Source organism: Corvus hawaiiensis, chromosome 36 (genome assembly GCF_020740725.1).
Source record: "Corvus hawaiiensis isolate bCorHaw1 chromosome 36, bCorHaw1.pri.cur, whole genome shotgun sequence".
In the NCBI taxonomy this organism is placed as follows: Eukaryota; Metazoa; Chordata; class Aves; order Passeriformes; family Corvidae; genus Corvus; species Corvus hawaiiensis.
In genome coordinates, this window is record NC_063248.1 from 1386348 (window position 1) to 1406986 (window position 20639).

The 20639-nt window shown below is 60.7% G+C and overlaps 1 protein-coding gene and 1 long non-coding RNA gene across 2 annotated transcripts in view; one reads left to right on the forward strand and one right to left on the reverse strand.

Annotated features, from left to right (window-relative positions):
- Positions 1-3082: 3082 nt before the first annotated feature.
- Positions 3083-3548, reverse strand: LOC125319129. Its single transcript, XR_007200598.1, has 2 exons — positions 3256-3548; positions 3083-3224 (listed from the first exon to the last, which is right to left on the reverse strand). It is a non-coding gene; the product is annotated as an uncharacterized LOC125319129 (long non-coding RNA).
- Positions 3549-3966: 418 nt separating this feature from the next.
- NCAPH (non-SMC condensin I complex subunit H) overlaps positions 3967-20639 on the forward strand; it is a 21866-nt gene continuing 5193 nt past the window's right edge. Inside the window, 15 exon segments of the mRNA XM_048290148.1 lie at positions 3967-4153; positions 4222-4312; positions 5198-5290; positions 6136-6274; positions 6802-6920; positions 7824-7847; positions 7849-8014; positions 8375-8406; positions 8408-8467; positions 8763-8947; positions 9275-9423; positions 10055-10161; positions 10343-10465; positions 10689-10736; positions 10738-10797. Coding sequence (XP_048146105.1) covers positions 5243-5290; positions 6136-6274; positions 6802-6920; positions 7824-7847; positions 7849-8014; positions 8375-8406; positions 8408-8467; positions 8763-8947; positions 9275-9423; positions 10055-10161; positions 10343-10465; positions 10689-10736; positions 10738-10797 — 1260 coding nt within the window. The 5' untranslated portion in view covers positions 3967-4153; positions 4222-4312; positions 5198-5242.

The following is a 20639-nucleotide window of genomic DNA, read 5'->3' on the forward strand; positions in this document are numbered from 1 at the left end:
CGGGATCATCCCATCCCCTTTCCCAGGGCTGTCCCTAAGCGGGAATTTCACCCCCACCCCACAAAATGAGGCCGAGCCCTCACTGGGTACAAAAATCCCCCTCAGCCACACAAGGAAAGGGAATTCCAAATTCCCCGGGCTTTGGGTTATCCCTCCATCTCCAATTCCATGGGAAACCCCCCAAGAACCACAAGCTGCCTGCTGGGAGACCCCAAAAAAGCCAAACTTGGTCGTTTTTGGTGCTTTTCGAGCAGGATCTCTAGGTTTGACCGAACCCACCCCGCTGATTTCCCGCTCCGGTGAATCCACGGGCTCAGCCTCATTTCCATGGATGGATTCCAGCGTTTTGCATAAATTTGCTTCATGCCGAGTCCAAAATATCCCGGAAAACGGGAATTAACGGTGGCTCATCGCTGCCAGGGCACAACCCGCGGTTTCCATGGCACCCAGGGGGCTCTGGGATGCTTCCCAAAAAATCTGAGCTCGGAGAGGAACGGTTTGGGTTCCAAACATCGGGATGGGAGTGGGTTTGTGTCCTTTGGGAGGCCCCGCCTCCATTTCGGAGCAGATTCCAGCAGATTTGGGGTTCCTGGATGGTGGAGAATTCCGGCTTGTTCGCAGCAGTAATTAGAGTTAATTACCCCAGTAATTACTGAGCTAAATGAGCGGAGCAGGAGCTGCTGGGAGATTTCAGGATTGGGAATTTGGGGGCGGGAAATGAGGAATTAAATCGGGTTTGGGGTTTCCAGGGCAAGGAACTGCTCCAAAGGGTCCTCCCTGGGCCTCGGGAATTCCAGAGGGAAGGAAGGGGAAAGGGGAGAGAGGAAATTGCTTCCATGGGATGCTCCGATTAATTTTTAATTAGAAATTAATTATTCATGGCAGCAATCGGATGGGCAGGGAGGGGTTGCAGAAGGATCCAAGGAATCCTGGTGGGATCCACGCTCTAACCAGGATTTTTTAGGAAGAAATTCCTGCCTGAGGGGCTGGGATGAAATTCCCAGAGGAGCTGTGGCTGCTCCTGGATCCCTGGAATTGTCCAAGGCTGGGCTGGAGCCACCAGGATTTATGGAAGGTGTCCTTGTCCATGGACAAGGTTTTAAGGTTCCTTCCAACCCAACCCATTCCAGGATTTATCCCAGAAAATATCCCAGGATAAGCTTCCCACAGGCCCCAAGGAGCACTCCTGATCCTGCTTTCCCTTCCCTTTTCCTACAAGGATTGGGGCCATTCTCAGGGAATGAGGGGCTGGAGAAGGGATTGGGGCCATTCCCAGGGGCAGGAGAAGGGATTGGGGCCATTCCCAAGGAATGAGGGGCTGGAGAAGGGATTGGGACCATTCCCAGGGAATGAGGGGCTGGAGAAGGGATTGGGGCCATTCCCAAGGAATGAGGGGCAGGAGAAGGGATTGGGGCCATTCCCAGGGGCAGGAGAAGGGATTGGGGCCATTCCCAAAGAATGAGGGGCAGGAGAAGGGATTGGGGCCATTCCCAGAGGCAGGAGAAGGGACTGGGGCCATTCCCAGGGGCTGAAGAAGGGACTGGGGCCATTCCCAGGGAATGAGGGGCAGGAGAAGGGATTGGGGCCATCCCGAGGTCCTTCCCACTCCGGCCTCTTCCAGAGCTTTCCCACTAAAGGGAAAAGAATCCCTCCTGGCTGGATCGGAGCGACGTGTGCGGCAGCCAGGCCGCGGGAAGGCAGCTCGGGAACAGCTCTTCCCAATAAAATCTTGGAAAGATCGAACCCGCTTCCCTCTGCCGAGCTTTCCCTGTGCCTCCAGCTCCAAACACAGGGAATGAGGGCGCCAAAAATGCAGGAAATCCTGGGATTTGTGGCACAAGAATTGGGGATAAAACACAGGGCAGCAAAAATCTGGGAAATCCTGTCACCAGGGATCCCTCAATTTCCACTTCCATACGGGAATGTTCCTGCCCTCTCCGGCACCGCTGATGGATGCCTGGGAAAAATCCAAGGCCGTTGCCAGGGCAGGAGAAATTTATTTGGGCATTAAAACCCTCGGAGGCTCCTTTGGGTCGGGCTCAGCTGCAGAGATTGATTTGTTTACTGCAGCCACGGAACATGCGGGGTCTGTTCCCGGGAAAACTCATCCCAAAGCACATCCCGGGATTTTCCAGCCCCTCCCGGTTATCCTGGAGCAGCTGAGGGAACGGACTGACCCCATTGCTCAGCCCCCGAGTTATCTGGGGGACAAAAAAAAAAACCCCGAAGTGTTTCGGTTCCTCGAGGTTTGGGAGTGTCCGGGGCTCTTCCAAGGAAATTCCAGGCTCCAAGCGTTGATTCCTTTGCCATTTTTGGGGTTGGGATGAGGCAGCGCTGAGATCCCGACTGGGGGAGCGCTCCTGGCAGGGGTGGCCGCGGGAATCGACGGACGGAGCCAAAGGAAAAGTGGGATTCGGGAGTTAACGACCACCTCTAAATGCACATATTCCTTAGGAAAAATGGGATTTTCCTTGTTGGGTCCTGGTGGATGGTGTTTGGAACGGGTTCTGGTAAAGCCGTGCTGGGGACACAGCGCGGGCTCGGGCACTCCCGGGGAGAGGCGTTTCCTTGGATCGGCCCTTCCCGGGATCCTGGAGCATCCTGGATGGGGAACCCACCATTCCCTAACCCCGGATTCTCCTCCCCGGGAGATCCCGCGGCTCCATCCCGTGCTGGAACATGGACTCGATGATCCTAAAGGTGTTTTCCACGCTTAACAATTCCGCGATTCCGCGATTCCCTTGGCACGGAGGGGAAACCCTGGAGCGGGGATCAATCCACGGCTTTTCCTGCTGCTCCATCCAGCGGCTCAGCCGGGAAAAGCCGCCGGGAAAAAACGCGGACACCCAACCGCAGCAAGGCCGCGGTGCCCTAAATCCATGGATTCGGCTGGGAATGCTGCCTGGGAGGGCTGGAAAAGCTCCTGCTCCGGGCGGTGGCACTGGAGAAGCAGCTGCTGTTCCCGAGCTTTGGAATGGAATGGAATGGAATGGAATTCCCGAGCTTTTGGGGATGGATCTGGGGGCACGTCCAGGCCATCCCGACTTTTTCCTAAAGCTTCCAGAGCACAGGACACGCTCCAGAAATAAAAGTTATGGATTTATTTCCCTCTTGGTGGAGCTTTGCCTCAGGCACAGAGCTCGGGGCTCTCCCAGGAGTGTCCCCTCTGCCCGGGATGGGGGACCTGAGGTCAGGTGAGGGTCTCAGGGAATATGGGGACACACCTGGAGGGTCTCAGGGAATATGGGGACACACCTGGAGGGTCACAGGGAACACCAGAGGGGGCACAGGGTGGCTCAGGGTGGAGCTCTGCTGCCAGGAACAGGGACAGGAGGAGAGGGAACGGCCTCAGGCTGGGCCAGGGGAGGCTCGCGTTGGACACCAGCGGGAATTTCCTCATGGAAAGGGCGCTCAGGCCTCGGAACTGCCCGGGGAGGTTTGGAATGCCCATCCCTGGAGGTGTCCGAGGCCTGGAGGTGGCACTCAGGGCTCTGGGCTGGGGACAAGGCGGGCATCGGGCACAGCTTGGACTCGGTGATCGCAAAGATTCCAACCTCACTGATTCCGGGATAAGCGGCGCTGCTCTGGCGGCTCCTCCTCCTTCTTGGGGGGTGCGGGGGCGGCACCGGGGGCTGCTGACACCGCTCCGATCCCATCCCAGGGCCGGCAGATGGGGGGCAATGGAAGGGTCGCCCCTTCCCGGGGGTTCCCTCCCGGGGGTCCCCTCAGAACGCTGCGCCCCCCCCCCCTTCCCCCCTCACGACCGTTACTCGGCGCGCACGCGCGGGCCCGCCGAGCGCGCGCCGCCGTTCAAACCCGCCTCGGGGGCGGGCACGCCGCGCTCTGATTGGCTGCCGGACAGGGGCGCCGCGCGCTGATTGGTCGGGAGGCGCGGCGGGGGCGTGGCCGCGGCGAGGGCGGGCTCCCCCTCAGCGCGGCGCTGTCCCGCAGCCATGAGCGCTCGCACCCCCCGCGCCGCCGCCGCCGCCTTCGCCGCCTCCCCGGCCCCGCGGCCCCTCGGCAGCACCGGCACCCCCGGCACCCCCGTGCTCGCTGAGTGCCCCAGCAACGACGATGAGCGCGAGAGGCGCCAGCGCCGCCGCTCCAGGGCCGTGGACTCGTCGCTGCAGGGCCTCGGCTCCCCCGCGCCCAGGTAGGGCCGGTGCGCGGGGCCCCGGGCTGAGGGGGGAGCGCGGTCACCGACGCCGCTGTGTCCCGCAGGCCCGAGAGCTGGCAGCCCCCGCTGCCCCAGTGGAGCAACGCGCAGATCGCGGAGCACTACAGCACCTGTATCAAGCTCTGCAGCGAGAACGTGAGTCCGGGGCGCCGCGGTTGGGCCGGGCGGGGTTTAAAATCCTCCGGCAACGCGGGGCGGGCGGGGTTTGAAACGCTTCGGGCCTTGGCAGCGGGGTCGTTCCGGGATGGGGCAGGTTAAGGGACCGTGAAGGGGCATCTGGCCCCAGCACCCTGCTCCAGCAGGGTCATCCCACAGCACATGGGTGGTGTCTGCACGGTTCTGGAATAGCTCTGGGCAATCCCAGGAAAAAGTTCTTGTGGAACTCGCCAGGCATCAGGTCCTGCCCGTTCCTCTCGTCCCATGGCTGGGCCCCCCGGAGCAGAGCCTGGCTCCATCCTCCCACATTCCCCCTTGGATATTTAGACACAGGGATGAGGGCCCCTCTCAGCCGTCTCTTCCCGAGGCTGACCAGCCCCAGCTCCCTCAGCCTTTCCTCATCGGGGGGATGCTCCAGGCCCTTCCTCATCTTTGTCACTGGAGCTCCGTGTCCCTCCTGTCCCAGTGATCCCAGAGCTGGACGCAGCACTCCAGAGGTGCTCCCAGGGCTGGGCAGAGGGGCAGGAACGCTCCCTGACCTGCTGGGAATGCTCTTCCTGGGGCATCCCCTTGGCGTCCTTGTTCCTAGGACACTCTGCTGGGCAGGGACACTTTGTTGTCCCCCAGGTCCTTCTCCACAGGGATCACCCCCAGCCTGTGCTGTGTCCAGGGCTGTCCCTCCCCAGCTGCAGGACCCTGTTGAATTTCAGACAATTCCCTGCCCACCTCTCCAACCTTTTCCTATTCCTCTTCCAAGAGGAAGCCGTGGCCACGTCCAGGCTGCTGTTGCCCTCCCCCGGGGCTCAGGGTCCTGGCAGGGTGGCCCTGGTCAGGGGAAGGGTCCCCAGCTGTGCTTTATTGCAGAAAATCACCACCAAAAATGCCTTTGGGCTGCACCTGATCGATTACATGACCGAGATCCTGAAGCAGAAGAACTCAGAGCTCACCAACTTCAAGGTGAGAGGAGTCCTTGCTGCTGCTGCTGCTGCTTTGTTTCCACCTGGCAATTAACCCCAGGCTTAATTAACGTGAAACCTCGAACGCTGCTCAGGCTGCTGCCGCCAAAACCCCCCTGGGAGAGGCGGCACAGCCGCTTTTTGTCAGAATTGGAGGCACCGAATCCTTGTAAAGGCTGAATCCTTCTGGTTGTGGCATCCCAAAGGGCTCTGGTGCAAAAGCAGGGCTTGGGAGGCCTCTGAGGTGAAAACCAGTGACCAAACAAGGCTGGGAAAGGAAGGAGAGTGCTGCTGGGCTGGGTTTAATCCAAGAACTTGCCAAGGAAAAGATTCCCTGGGATTGCTGGGAGGGAGGAGTGGATTCCCGGATGGATCCACAGGGGACAGCGCTTTGGGATGTGGCCTCCAGGAGCTCCTGAGCCAGCAGTGGCTCCTGAGGGAAGGATGGGAAAGGGGCACTGGGTTTCACTGGGGGGTTCTCAGCCTTCCTGGCGGGGTCTGGGGCTGGAGAAGGCGCTTGGAATTCCACGTCCTTCACCCCTTCATGATTGGGGCAAACGGGATGATCCCGAGGGGGTGGCCCTAAGGAAGGAGAGGCGGCTCCTGGCAGATCAAACCTGCGCCTTTCTGCTTCTCCCCGCTGCCGAACTCAGCAATTCCTAAAGGATTTTAGGTGTGATCCCAAAAAGCCAAAGGGAGCACCCCCCTTGGCGGTCCGTAGCTTTCACAGTCACTCCTCTCCCCGTTATCCGCGATTTTCCTCGGGATGCAGAGCACTCGGGAAATCAGATCTGGGATCATCCAGGCGAGGCTTTTCCCTCTCCAGCTGCGAATTCTCTGTTCCAGGTGGCAGCGGGAACCCTGGATGCCAGTGCCAAGATCTACGCTGTGCGCGTGGATTCCGTCCACGCCGACACCTACAGGGTCCTGGGCAACCTGGGCAAGGACTCAGCCCCTGCCAAGGACCCGCAGAGCCCCGAGGAAGGTGGGAATTCCCTCTTTTTCTCTCAAAAAACCCGGGAAATTCCCTCCTTTCCCACCCGGGAACAGGAGAAGCCTCAGTGCTCTTTCCAAGTTGGGAGTTTCAAAGAGATTTGGGGTTAATCGAATTTTCCAGGGGTTGGGAGATCCCGGGTTGGTTCTCCTGGAATACTGGAGCAGGGAGGGATGGGAGGGAGAAGCTGGAGCTGTTGTTCAGGGATTTCTGATTTCAGTTTGGGGCCAAACAGGGGCAGTTTGGGGCCAAACAGGGGCAGTTTGGGGCCAAATAGATCAGTTTGGGGGCCAAACAGGGACAGTTTGGGGCCAAACAGGGGCAGTTTGGGGCCAAACAGAACCAATAAAAAGCAAAGCCCATCCGGCCCATGGAACGTTGCTCGTTCCAACAGATCCCGACTGAGGAATTCCAATGCCCGCTGTGAGTTTGGTGCCCAGGTTCCAGGTTTTTCCCTCTCCTTTAGGAGGGATTTTGGCCATTTTGAAGTGGGATTTTTGTCCTTCTCCCCTCTCCAGGCTCCAGCCCAGCCCCCGAGGCCGCCCGGAAGGCGCAGCCCAGGAAGAAACAAACCTTCCGAACCATCGAGCACAACCTGAACAACATCAACCTTCCCGAGGCCTCCCGCGGCTCTGAGGTGGCCTTGGATCTCTCCTCATCCCTGTTTTCCTGCCTCTCCACCCCCCTGGGCTCTGGCATCGCACAAACCTGGGAATTCAGGCTGGGAAAAGGATCCTGGAATGGTTTGGGGTGGAAGAGATGAAATCCCATCTGGTGCCAGCGTGGCCAGGGACGCTTCCCACTATCCCAGCTCGCTGCAGCCTGGCCTGGGATATTCCCAGGGATGGATTTGCCCAGGAGTGGCTGCAGGAATTCCATCCCAGCCTTTTCCATGCCCTGAAGGAGGAGGGAATTCCATCCCTCTCCTCAGCTCCTCCCAGCTCCCGTCGGGAGTTGATTCCTCCTGGAGTTTCCCTTCCCTGCTGCCTCCAGGTGGGATTGGGACAAAACCTGCTGGTCCTACTGTGGCAGGAGAGCCCTCTGGGAATTCCTGAGCCAGGTTGGGAATTCCTGAGCCCTCTGGGAATTCCTGTTTGTCCCTGGATCCCAGAATCCCAGGCTGGGATGGAAGGGACCTTAAATCCCATCTCATCCCACCCTTTCCGTGGACACCTCCCACTATCCCAGGCTGCTCCAGCCTGGCCTGGCACACTCCCAGGGATGATCCAGAGGCAGAGAGGGAGGAATTTCTTCCTGATTCCCAGTCCACACCAGCTCATGGAATCCTGGAATGCCTTGGCTTGGAAGGGACCCTACAGCTCATCCCATTCCAACCCCTCATTCCAACCCCTCATTCCAACCCCTCATTCCAACACCTCCCGCCATCCCAGCTGCTCCAGCCTGGCCTGGGACACTCCCGGCTGGGGTGGGAAGGCTGTGGATCGTTTTCCCTTGGGATCTGTGCTCCAAAGCCTCTCTCGGAGCCCTCCCTTCCCCTCTCCATGCCCTGATTCCAGCCCCATTCCCTGATTCCCCACAGGTGGATCCCATGTTCCAGAGGGCGGGCCGCCTCCTTCGACGAGTGCAGCACGGCCGGGATCTTCCTCACGGGGCTGCGCTCCCAGAGTTTCCAGAGCCGGCTCCTCTTCCACTCTGGGATTATCCCTCTGCCCTCCTCGGACACCCCGGCCCTGCCCAGCTCGGATCCCGTCCCAGTGGCTGATCTAAAAGGTGAATTCCAGCCTTTTTTTCCATGCTTTTCCTGGCCTTATCCAGCTCCTTCCCCTGTGATTTCGGTCACCTGCTCTGATCCCGCTCAGGATGCTGGAAAACCGGGAATTCTGGAGGTTTGAGGTCCCTCCCTGCCCCCCCCCACCCTCTGGAAGCTGGGCAGGATTTGGGATCGGTGCATTCCAGGGTGAGGATTGACCTTGGATACGGCTCCAAACCCTGCTCAGCATTCCCAGGGTTATTCCCAAGAATCGAAGACTTTTCCCTGGATAGCTGAGCCCTGCCCCAGCCGGGATTGCAGAGCCATGGGATACCTGCTTGGATCCAAGGAATTCACCTCGTGTCCAACCCTCTCCCCAGCCCTGCTGGCCCAGTGCCTGGAAAAAACGCCGGATCTGCTCCTCCCTGGCCGGATTCCAGTTCAGCAACTGGGATGAGGAGTCCCACAGCGAGGTAGGCTGGGAATTCCTGAGGCAGGAGGGAATTCCTGAGCCAGGCTGGGAATTCCTGAGCCACGTGGGAATTCCTGATTCAGGCTGGGAATTCCTGAGCCAGGCTGGGAATTCCCACAGACCAGGATGCTCCCACCTGGCTCTGAACACTTCCAGGGGTGGGGCAGCCACAGCTTCTCTGGGAATTCCATCCCAGGGAGGAATTTTTTCCCATTATCCCATCTCTCCCTGCCCTCCTTCGGCTCCTCACCCATCTCCCATCCTCACCCATCCCGGGGCTCTTCCCTGTTTTCCAGTCGGTGTCGGCGCTGCTGGAGAAGTTCCGGAAGAGCGAGCAGGTCTTTGATCCCAACGTGGAGCTGGACAGCGACGACGGGGAGGGCGCTGCCCCCCCGGAATTCCAGCTGGAATCCCCCGGGAGCACGGCCGGAGAGAGGATCGGGGAATTCCCGGAGAACCTCGGCTCCTTCGGGAGCAGGAGGTGGGCAGGGAGGGGGATCCGTGGCTGGGCTTTGGGGGCTCCGTGGGGCAATTCCAGGGAGGAATTCCCAGTTCCAGGGAGGAATTCCCAGCTCCTGATGAGGAATTCCCAGTCCCTCTGAGGAGCTCACCTCCTGCTCCAGGGCTGGGAGCATCCAGGAATGTTTTCCAGGGATCTCTCTGCCTTCCACGGAGAACTCAGGCAAATCCAGCCGGTTTTTCCAGCAGAACTGAGGCTCTGCCCCCCCCTTCCCAGTGCCCCGGGAATAAATCCCCTCGGGAATTCCGAGGGAATGGTGTCACTGAGCAGCTCCCGGGCCTTTTCCAGGACTGACGGAGCTCCTTTGGGAGAGGGAGACATCACCACCATGAGCCTGCACCTATCCATGAATCCCGGGGAATATTCCTACTTCAGCCCTCGCACGCTCTCCATGTGGGCCGGCCCCGAGCACTGGCGCTTCCGGCCCCGCCACAGGCGTGAGTGTCCGGAGGGAGGGAGCCTCGGGATGGGGAGGAAATCCTGGGATGGGCAGGGAATCGTGGAATTCCGGGGCTGGGAAGGACTCGGAGCCCATCCATGGGCAGGGACCCCCTCCCACTGTCCCAGGGTGGAATTCCTTCCCCATATCCCACCCGATCTCCTTCAGACCATCAATCAGAGTTTCTGCTCCCATGGATTCCTTTGCACCATGGAGCTGAGGCCAGCCCCGGCTGCTTTCCTAGGAAAAGGGGGAAAATCCATTTGCCTGGAGCAGATGCTCCGGGTGGGAATGAGCTGCCTGTGCTTGTCCTGGCCTGAGGCAGTGACAGCTCCTTTCCTCCTCCTTTCCTCCTCCTTTCCTCCTCCTTTCCTCCTCCTTTCCTCCTCCTTTCCTCCTCCTTTCCTCCTCCTTTCCTCCTCCTTTCCTCCTCCTTTCCTCCTCCTTTCCTCCTCCTTTCCTCCTCCTTTCCTCCTCCTTTCCTCCTCCTTTCCTCCTCCTTTCCTCCTCCTTTCCTCCTCCTTTCCTCCTCCTTTCCTCCTCCTTTCCTCCTCTTTTTCCTCCTCCTTTCCTCCTCCTTTCCTCCTCTTTTCCTCCCTCTCCTTCTTCCCCTCCCTCCCATCCCGCAGCAGACACCGGCTCCGAGAGGGAATCCCGCCGGAGGAATCCCAGGAAGGTTTTCGAGCTGGATTTCGAGGAGGACGTCGACTTCGAGCCCCATTTCCGTAAGACCAAGGTGCTGCAGGGTCGCTGCCCTTCCTGCTCTCCACCTTTTCCCACAGCAGCCTGGAATTCCCTGGATTTTGGCTGCTCCAGCTGGGTGTCCTGGCTGGACCCTGCCCCTTTCCAGACAAATTCCAAGCACTCCTTGTTTTTGCATGGAAAGCTGATGGAGCTTCCCATTTTTCCATTCCCAGGCATCCACAACTCTGGCCAAATCCATCCTGGAGAGCCAGAACGTCCGGAGCACCACGCTCCCTGCCGACTTCCACTACGACCCCAAGAACATGGCACAGCTCTTCCTCAAACCCACGGTCAGGGTGAGAGAGCCTTCCCTAAAAGAATTCCAGGGGATCATTCCAGGCACAAAACCTCTCCTCACCAAGCTCCGGGAGCGTCCTGGGATGTTCCTGAGGGCTGGGGCCGTGCTGGTGTCACCATGGAGCATCCTGGAAAAAAGGGGGGGAAAAAGGGGGATGAGGGAACAAGGCCTCGCCTTTTTCCAGGAATATCTTGGAATGTTTTCCCTGCCCTGTCCCACAGCTCAGCCAGAGCTCGGAGCCGGTGGGGACCTTGGATAGCGAGGGCCGGGATTGGGGACTACGACTACAACAACCCCAGCGACACCTGCAACTTCTGCCCCGCGCTGCAGGTACAGCCCAGGAGGGCCTTTATCCCTCCCATGCTCTTCCCTGTGCTTGATCCGTGCTGGGAATAACGTGGGAATTCCGAATCCGCGGCCAGAGAATTCCCGAGGAAAGGAATTGGAGCCGCAGATCCTCCCGAAGCTGCGGGGTCTGCAAACCCTGCTGGCATCTGCTCCAAACCCCATCCAGCCTGGCCTGGGACATTCCCAGGGGTGGGTTTGGCAGGAATTCCATCCCAGCCTTTTCCATGCCCTAAAGGAGGAGGAAATTCCATCCCTCTCCTCAGCTCCTCCCAGCTCCCATCGGGAGTTGATTCCTCCTGGAGTTTCCCTTCCCTGCTGCCTCCAGGTGGGATTGGGACAAATCCCGCTGGTCCCACAGTGGCAGGAGAGCCCTCTGGGAATTCCTGAGCCAGGTTGGGAATTCCTGAGCCCTCTGGGAATTCCTGTGTGTCCCTGGATCCCAGAATCCCAGGCTGGGATGGAAGGGACCTTGAATCCCATCTCATCCCATCCTTTCCGTGGACACCTCCCACTATCCCAGGCTGCTCCAGCCTGGCCTGGGACACTCCCAGGAATGGAAAAGCTTTGGGAACAGATCCCTACACCTGCCTGGGGCCAGCGGGGAGGGGCTGGATGAGCCCCAATCCCATGGGGATAACCTCAGTTCCATGGGGATAACCCCCAATCCCATGGGGATAACCCCCAATCCCATGGGGATAACCCCAATCCCATGGGGATAACCTCAGTTCCATTGGGATAACCCCCAATCCATGGAGATAACCTCAGTTCCATTGGATAACCCCCAATTCCCATGGGGATAACCTCAGTTCCATTGGGATAACCCCCAATCCCATGGGGATAACCTCAGTTCCATTGGGATAACCTCAGTTCCATTGGGATAACCCCCAATCCCATGGGGATAACCCCCAATCCATGGGGATAACCTCAGTTCCATTGGGATAACCCCCAATCCCATGGGGATAACCCCCAATCCATGGGGATAACCTCAGTTCCATTGGGATAACCCCCAATCCCATGGGGATAACCCCCAATCCATGGGGATAACCTCAGTTCCATTGGGATAAACCCCCAATCCCCATGGGGATAACCCCAATCCCATGGGGATAACCTCCATTCCATTGGGATAACCCCAATCCCGTGGGGATAACCTCAGTTCCATGAGGATAACCTCAATTCCATTGGGATAACCCTCCATTCCATTGGGATAACCCCCAATCCATGGGGATAACCTCAGTTCCATTGGGATAACCCCCAATCCCATGGGGATAACCTCCATTCCATTGGGATAACTCCAATCCCATGGGGATAACCTCAGTTCCATTGGGATAACCCCAATCCCATGGGGATAACCTCCATTCCATTGGGATAACTCCAATCCCATGGGGATAACCTCAGTTCCATTGGGATAACCCCCCAATCCATGGGGATAACCTCAGTTCCATTGGGATAACCCCAATCCCATGGGGATAACCTCCATTCCATTGGGATAACCCCCAATCCCATGGGGATAACCCCCAATCCATGGGGATAACCTCAGTTCCATGGGGATAACCTCCATTCCCACTGGGATAACCCCAATCCCACGGGAAGCTGGGTGGGAATTCCCACCCTCTGGAGCGGCTCCTGCTGCCTCTGGCTCCTCCAGGTGACCCCAGGTGTCCCCTCCGTGTCCCCTCCCAGGACCCCGACAGCGACGACGACCCCGATCCCCGCGGAATTCCAGGGCGAGGCCGGGGAGTTCAACCTCACCGCTCATCCCGAGGCTCCGGAGCGCACCGGGATCAACGGGGTCGTCACCGGGATCGTCAACGGGGTCGTCAACGGCGGGGACATCACCACCTACGGAGAGCTGACCCTCATCGCTGAGCCCCCAGAAGGTCTGGGACTGGGATTGGGACTGGGACTGGAAACTGGTCATTGGAACTGGGAATTCTTCACTGGGACTGGGAATTCCTCGCTGGAACGGGGAGCTACTCATTGGAACTGGGAGCTACTGGGCTGGGAGCTACTGGGCTGGGAGCTGCTCCCTGGCGCTGGGAATGCCTCCCTGGCACTGGAAATTCCTCCCTTGCACTGGGAACTCCTCTCTGGCACTGGGAATTGCTCCCTGGCACTGGGAATTCCTCTCTGGCACTGGGAATTGCTCCCTGGCACTGGGAATTCCTCTCTGGCACTGGGAGCTCCTCCCTGGGCAGGGCTGGAGCAAAAACCTCTCAGCACCTCCAGGGTTAAAAATCCCGGGAGCTCCCTCCCCACCCCCGGAGCCTCTGGATCGGCATTCTCAGAGGAACAATTCCCGGGTTAAACACCGGGACTGTTGCAGCGCTCCTGTCACTGCCATGGAAAATCGGGAATGATCCTGAAGGCGATCCCGGATTCTTCCCTCAGATCAATAGGATCGCCATCCAGTACGCCAGGACCGCCAAGAAGATGGACATGAGGAGGCTGAAGAGGAACATGTGGGAGCTGCTGACGGGAGCGGGGGAAGAGGTGAGAAATTCCTGCAGGGAATTCTGCAGCCCTTCCTTCCCTCCCGGCTGGACAGGCTGCAGGGGTTTTCCTTGGAATGCCGGGGAGCGGAGCTGGGCTCTGCAGTGCCGGGATTTTCCCAAACAGGTGGGAGGAGCCGGGGAAGAGCCGGACACGGCGGCGGTGGCCGGAGAGAAGGTCCTGAGTGACGTCACCAAGGAGCTGCTCCACAGGTTTGGGATGGGGATGGGACAGGGAAAATCCCAGGGAAGCTGTGCTCACATCCAGCTTGGCAAAGCCGAGGAGCTGAGCTTTGCTCTGGGATTCCCGGGGCTCCGATCCTGATCCCGCTTTTCCACAGGCTCCCCCCCTGCCATGGCCACCAACCTCTCCGTGCCCTTGGCCTTCGTGTGCCTGCTGCATCTGGCCAACGAGAAGGTGAGAGCAGGGAGCCATTCCCGTCAGTGCCGGATATTCCATGGAATACAGCTCAGGGAACGGGAATGGCAGCACCTGGAGCATTCCCAGCTGTGCCTCCCCGTCCTCGGGGCTGTCCCAGAGCTGTGAGCATTCCAGGCTCCGGAGAAAGGAGCAGAATCCCAGAATCCCTGAGGCTGGAAAAGCTCTCCAAGGTCACAGATTCCAACCTGTGCCCGATCCCCCACCTTGGCACCGAGTGCCACATCCAGGAATTCCTTGGGATTCCTTTCCAAGAATGGCAACTCCAAACCTCCCCTGGGCAGCCCCTTCCGACCTTTTCCACGGGGGGTTTCCATGGAAAAATTTCCCTTTCCATGGGGAAATTCCTGCTGCTGTCCCGTGTTCCTGGGAGGAGCCCCCAGCCAGTGGCAGGAGGGGCTGGGCTCCATCCGAAGCCTCATCCTGGGGGATTTATTCCTTCTGCCTCTGCCCGACTCAGCTTTTCCCTGCCATTCCCAGAACCTGAAGCTGCAGAGCACGGAGGACCTGTCGGATATCCTGGTGCAACAGGGAGACTGATCCGGCTCTGGAGCAGCCCTGGGATGATCCCAGGCCGGAGCTCGGGCGTTCCCGGCGGGCTGGCCCTCGCTCCGCACTCCTGCAGGGGCAGATGCTTCCCCTCTGCCGAGAAATCCCGAAATCCCCGCTGCTCCCTGCGCCTCGGGAAGACCTGGAAGTCAGGCTGGGATGTCCTGGCTGGACAGAGGGAGCGGCTCAGCACTTCCAGCTGGGATCCAGCAGCTCTTCCCCTGGGATTGGGCTGTGCCATTCCTGCGTCTCACTGTGAACCTCCTGCAGCGAGGGCTCCTCTGTGTCCCAAAGTTTCCTGTCTGTGTCCCAGACTTTTCTCTGTGTCCTAAAATATCCTTCCTGTCCCAGACTTTCTTCTCTGTGTCCCAAAAGGCTTCTCCAGGTGTCCTTCCCCTGTCTGTAATTCCCAGGTTTTGGACTGACTGTTACTCCTGGCTCCCATTCCCTGGAATTATTCCCTCTTTTTGTACTGTTTAAGGATAATAAAACAGCTGTGGACTTTGTACGGGGGGCTTTGAAGGAGTCCTCGGAATCAGGGAGAGGTCAAAGTGACTCCAGAGTGGGGTGGGGGGCAGCTCCCTAAAAAAAGGGAATCCAGGGGTCAGAGCCTGGAGCAGCAGCCGGGAATGGGAATCCAGGAGCCGAATTCTGGGAGCAGGAGCAGCCGGAGATCCCGGGAACTTCAGGGGGCTGGGGCAGGATTGGATCCGGGATTTTTGGGGCAGGATTGGATCCGGGTCTCCAGGTCGGGATTGGGGCGGGATCGGATCTGGGAACGGGTCGGGAATGGCTGCGCGGGCACCGAACCGGAGCCGCTCCGCGCCCGCCCCAGCCCAGCCCCAGCCCGGCGGGATCCGGGACGGGACAAAGGGGCCGTGCCCGCCCCGAGGGGCTGAGCCCCGCACCCCGCAGGGGCTGCTCGGGGCCACGGGCGCCTGTCCGGGTGCGCGTCCCCCTGGATTTGCGCATCCCTGCCCGGGATCGGCAGCGCCGGGCTCGTGGCCGGGCTCCGATGGCTCCTGTGGGTGCTGGGACGCCCCGGCTGAGCTCGTTAAGCCTCATTAGTGCCCCGCTAATGAGCTCTCCGTGGAAGGACCCTCAGGGCCGGGGCTGGGGGGGGGGCAGTGCCACCGCCCTGGCAGAGGCTCGAGGTGAGCGCAGCCCCCAGACCCCTCCCCGGGGGCACCCAGAGCCCCCAGCACCCCTCGATCGGGGCGGTTTTACCTCCCGGACCCCCCGTGCCCGCCGCGGCTGCCTCGGCCCCGGGGACTCTCCCCGGGCGCAGTTTCCCCGGTGATTACGTGGTTAATTACGGGGTAATTAAACCCAGGGAGGTGTTTGACGGCTTCATAGCCCGAGTTCCGAGCGCCGGGCTGGAGCTGGGGTTCCCCGCCCGCCCCGATGGCCTCGAGCCCCGGAGGGGGAGAGAATTCCAACCTCAGAGCCCCCCCAGACCCCCGGAGACAACGACCCCGTCCCTGCGTCCCGCGGGACGCGGGGGCTGCCAGGGCCGGTCCCGGCAGCTTCGAGCTGGTTCTCCCTCCTTCCTCCTTTTCCATTTCACTTTCCTTCATCTCCTCCTCCTTTTCCATCTTTTCCCTCCATCTCCTCCCTCTCCTTTCCCTTTGCCTCCTTCCCCTTTTTAATTTCCTTCTCCTTTCCCTTCTTTTCCTTTTCCTCCTTCTCTTTTTGTTCCTTCTTCTCTTCCATCTTCTTTTCCTTCTCCTCCTCCCCCATTCCCTTTTCTTCCTTCTCCTTTTCCATTCCCCTTCCTTCAGTTCCTTCTCTGCTTCTTCTTCTTCCCTCTCCTCTTCCTCATTCTTTTCTCCTTTCTCCTTTCCCTTTCCTTCCCGCTCCTTTTCCTTCCCCTTCTCTGCTTCCTCCCATTCCCTCTCCTCCTTTTCCTGCTCCTTTTTTCCAGCAGCAGCAACTCTGGGCTTCCTCCCCCCGACAATTTCAGTGCCCCCTCTCACCGCCCCACATCTCCCAACCCCAACAATTCCCCTTTTCCTCCAGGATTAAACCCTAAACACCCCCTGGAGGAGGAGCTTTCCCTGGAGTTCCCGTTGGAGCGGAGTCCAGCGGGGGCTGAGTCCCACCCAGGGGTGCTCAACTGCCCCCGGGACCCTGAAACCTGATCTATTCCTAAAATCCCATTTCTTCCTGAATTCCCGTCCATCCCAGAGCCGATGGAGCGTCCCGGAAGGCTGGACCGGCTGCAAGGGGAAACTGAGGCAGGGCCCCCGCGTCCCGCAGCCCCGGACATCCCAACCCGAACGAAAACGGGAGTCGGGAATAAAAACCCGAGCGGGGCTTTTTGCTGTTTGTTTTCCCCGTTCTCGTTAAATCCCGGTTTTATCGCCGAGAGGGCGAGAGCCTTCCTGGAAAGGGGGGGGGGGGTTCAGTGTCACCCCGCGGCTCCTTCACCCCCCTTCCTACCCCCGGGGTGGGGGGGGGGACAGGAGCCGAATGCCCCACACGACTTCCCCCCGCTTCTGCTTTCTCGGCTTTTTGGCCCAAAATGAGTCACCGGGGGATTTTTTTTTTTTTTTTTCCTCATTTTTCGGGACTCTTTCACCAGTCGGAACGGAGGGAGGGGGATTCTCGGGGGGCTGCTCAGGGGTTGAGCCCCTCCCGTCCCCAGCGTGTGAGAGGCCCCGGTGCCGTAGGACTGGGATTCCCGGTCCAGGGACAAGGGGCAGCATCCCTGGAAGCGGCCGGGGACCCCACGAAGGGGAGCAGGACCACGACCCCAGAGCCTCCTGCGCTGTCCCCAACCTCGGAGTGGCTCCGGCCGCGCCGCCCGCCCGGGGAGGGGGGGCTTGGGGCCTGGAAAGTCCGGCCCAGTCATTCGGGGGAGGGGGGAGAACCCCCCAAAAGCGCGTCCGTTCCGGTAAGGAAAGAGTTAATGGCTCGGCAAGCCCCGCTCAGCCTCGCACACGCCACTTCCCCCGAGCGGGGGTGACTCATCCCGGTCCCGCTCCCCGCTCCGCGACACCCGCGCGCTGCTCCGGCCGCCCCGGAGCCCGGCCCGAGCCTCCGCCGGTGAGTACCGGGGGTCCCGCGGGGCCGGGGGGGTCCCGCCGCCCGCCCCGAGCCGCGCGTCCCCCCGCGCCCGCCCCATCCCGAGCGGGGACCGGCCGGGAAAGCGCAAATCCCGAACCCACCGAGAACCGGGGCGCGCCCCGACCCCCGCGGGGGGACCCTCGGCTGCGGCCGCCCCCCGCCGGCCCCCAGCCCCTTTCGAGCCCCTCGCGGTGATGTCAGGGGTGATTTTCCCTGTGCCAGCGGCGCGGGATGGGGAAGGGATGACTTCAGCCCATTACTCAGCCGCCGTCATGGCTTGGCAGCGCTCCCCGCGCTATTCCGGGCCGTGACGCTCCAGCCCCGGGAATTTGGGCCTAAACGGGCGGAATTTGGCTGAGCGGGGTGATTTGGGCAGCGAGAAGGAGCCCCGAGCACGCTGCGGGGTCCGCGGGCTTGAGGAGCGGGACGGGATTTGGGACGAGTTTGAGCCCGCGCCGGGAAAGCGCCGCCGCCGAAGGGCCGGTAATTATTGTTATTGTAATTATTGTTATTATCTCATTAAACGTGTAATTAGAGCCCGGGTGCCGTCCCCAGCCCCCCGAATCCCCGGCACCGGCCGCGCTCCGGGGGGACGGGGGTTGTTGCCACCGGCGGCGGTTGTTCAGCCCCAAATCGGCCGCGTTTCGCCCCAAAAGCCCCGCGCCCCCCCCCCCCCCCCAACGCCGGCGGTTTCCTGCGCCCGGGGAGCGCTGCCAGAAAGGGAGGAAATCGCGTCAGCGGTGCCGGGAACCGAACCGGGGCCCGGCGGAGTCACCGCGGGGGGCGGGACACGGGGGTGACAGCGGTGACCTGCACACTCAGGTGTGCGGCACCTGCGCCCCGCTGCCCGCGCGTGCGGCGCCCGGAGCTGATAAACGCCTGCGCGCGGGGGGCACCTGGACCCGCAGGCACAGGTGTGACCCCTCACCTGCTGCACGCACCTGTGGGGGGGGTGTACGCGACACCTGCGCCCGCCGCACACCTGTGTGCGTGTCACCCGGAGCTGATAAACACCTCTGCGTGTGCGTGTGACACCTGCGCCCCGCCGCACACCTGTGCGCGCGTGGCACCTGGCCCTGCGCGCGCACGCACCCCACGCGTGTGCCCGCCGCACTTGGGGGCGGGCACAGGGACACCCCCCCCTGCGCTCACCTGTGCTCAGGTGTGCTCACCTGCAGCCGCGCGCACGCCGCACCTTCAGGACTACAACTCCCAGCGCGCCCCGCGCGGGGGAGGAGACAGACAGCGCGGCCGTCCAATAGGAGAAGGGGGGCGTGTTCGCGCCAGCCAATGGGCAGCGAGGAGGCGTGTCGGCCCCCGCCCCGAGGGCGCGCCCCGCGGTCACGTGGCGCGGGCGCGGCCGGGGCGGGACCGGGGAGCACCGGAGGGGCTCGGGTGGGACCGGGGGGGGCTGGGGAAGGAGCCGGGGACCCCCTCAGCCCGCGCCGAACTTTCCTCAGGTTCGCATCGCCGGTTTTCGCCGTTTTCCCCGGGGTTTTTCCTCAAAAAAAGTGGGGGGGGGGGGGGGAGGAGATTTGAGGGACACCGAGCCCGAAATGTCGGGGGGAAGGGGGGAGGCGCGGATGGAGCAGCTTCAGGCCTCGGCCGATTTCGGTGCCTGACGGGCAGCGCCGTGGCCCGAATCATCCCGATTTACCCTTAATTTTAGGGAGAGCAGCAACAATTTGGGATCTCACCCTCGCCGCTTTTTTTTTCCCTTTCAGGACCCTTCCTAAACTCAACGCCAGCGACTCTCCCCCCCATGGAGAACAACCAAGCGCCGCAAGCAGAGCCCCAAGAACCCACCCGCACCACCAAACCCGCCGTGAGTGCACCCCGGAATCTTTGGGGGGGGCGGGGGGTGCTGAACGCCCCAAAATTCGGGGGAGGGAGGAGGGCGAGCAGCGCTTCTCTGCCGCCGGCGAAAGGAAGGATGAGGCAGAGAAATGTGAAATTCCCAGCGTTGGGTGGGGGGGTGAGGTGGGGAATGGACCCAAAATGGCATTTTGGGGGGGTCCCGTAGAAATAGAAGGATTTTTTTTATGATGAATTTTTTATGCTCGTGAGGAAACGGGGTTTGGTTTTTGTGGCGCTGGAGCTTTTCCCTCCCTCCAGCAGCTTTTTATTTCACCCAAAAGAGAAAAGAAAAGAAAGCTTTGAACTCTTTCAGCCGTTAAAATCCGGCGTCTGTCACAAGCCGCGGAATGAATAGAAAGAAGAATCACCAAAAAAAAAAAAAAAAAAAAAAAAAAAAAAAGCCCGAAAGACTAAAAAAAAAAATAAAATAAAAAATAAAAGGACGGACTTGGGAGCCGAGCAGCTTCTTTGCCCAAAAATAGCAACAAGTTTTATAACTCCGGAAAATGTAGAACAAACAAACGAGGAACATTTTTAGCTGAGAAAGGCGGCGGCGGCGGCGCGGGGGGGGCTGAATTTCTGCCGTCTGTTTTCCTGGAAGCCGTTCCTCGTGTTCTCGCCCCGGATCCAGCGCTTTGACCAACTTGGCCAGCGGCCCGGGCTGCCGGGGAACGAGCCCGGAGCGCCTCGAACGCCTCCGGGCTGCGAGGGGAGGGGGTGGAGGGGCCGCTGCTCCGCCTCGGCTTCCCCAAAAGCTCAGCCCCGTGTCCCGCAGGACGCGCCGGGGGCCGAGGATGGCGCCGAGAGGGACAAGGCGGCGGGAGAAGCTGAGGACAAGGAGGACGAGAAGGAAAAGGAGGAGGAGGAAGCTTTCCTCGTCAGCCTCTACAAGTTCATGAAGGACCGGCACACGCCCATCGAGAGGATCCCGCACCTCGGCTTCAAGCAGAGTATGTCCGTCCCCCCCCCCCCCCATCGCCCGGCCCCCGGCGACAAGGGCCAGCGGGTGGTGGCCGTGCAGAGGTCCCGTGTCCTCCTGACCCTCAGCGTGTCCCCTTTATTCCCAGTTAACCTCTGGAAGATCTACAAAGCCGTGGAAAAGCTGGGAGCCTACGAGCTGGTGAGTGGCGTCCGTGGGTGCCAGGGCGTTCCTTGGACATCGGGAAGTCCCCTGGACATCACGGCTGGACATCAAGGACCGAGGTGTCCCTTGGGTGCCAGGGTGTCCTTGGGTGCCAGGATGTTTCCTGGGTGTCCCCCCTGGGCAATCGGGAAGTCCCGTGGACATCATAGCTGGACATTAGGACCCAGTCCCCTGGGTGCCGAGGTGTCCCTTGGGTGCCAGAGTGTCCCTGGGATGTCCCCCGGAGTTCCAGGGTGTCCCTTGGGTGCCAGGATGTTTCCTGGGTGTCCCCCCCCTG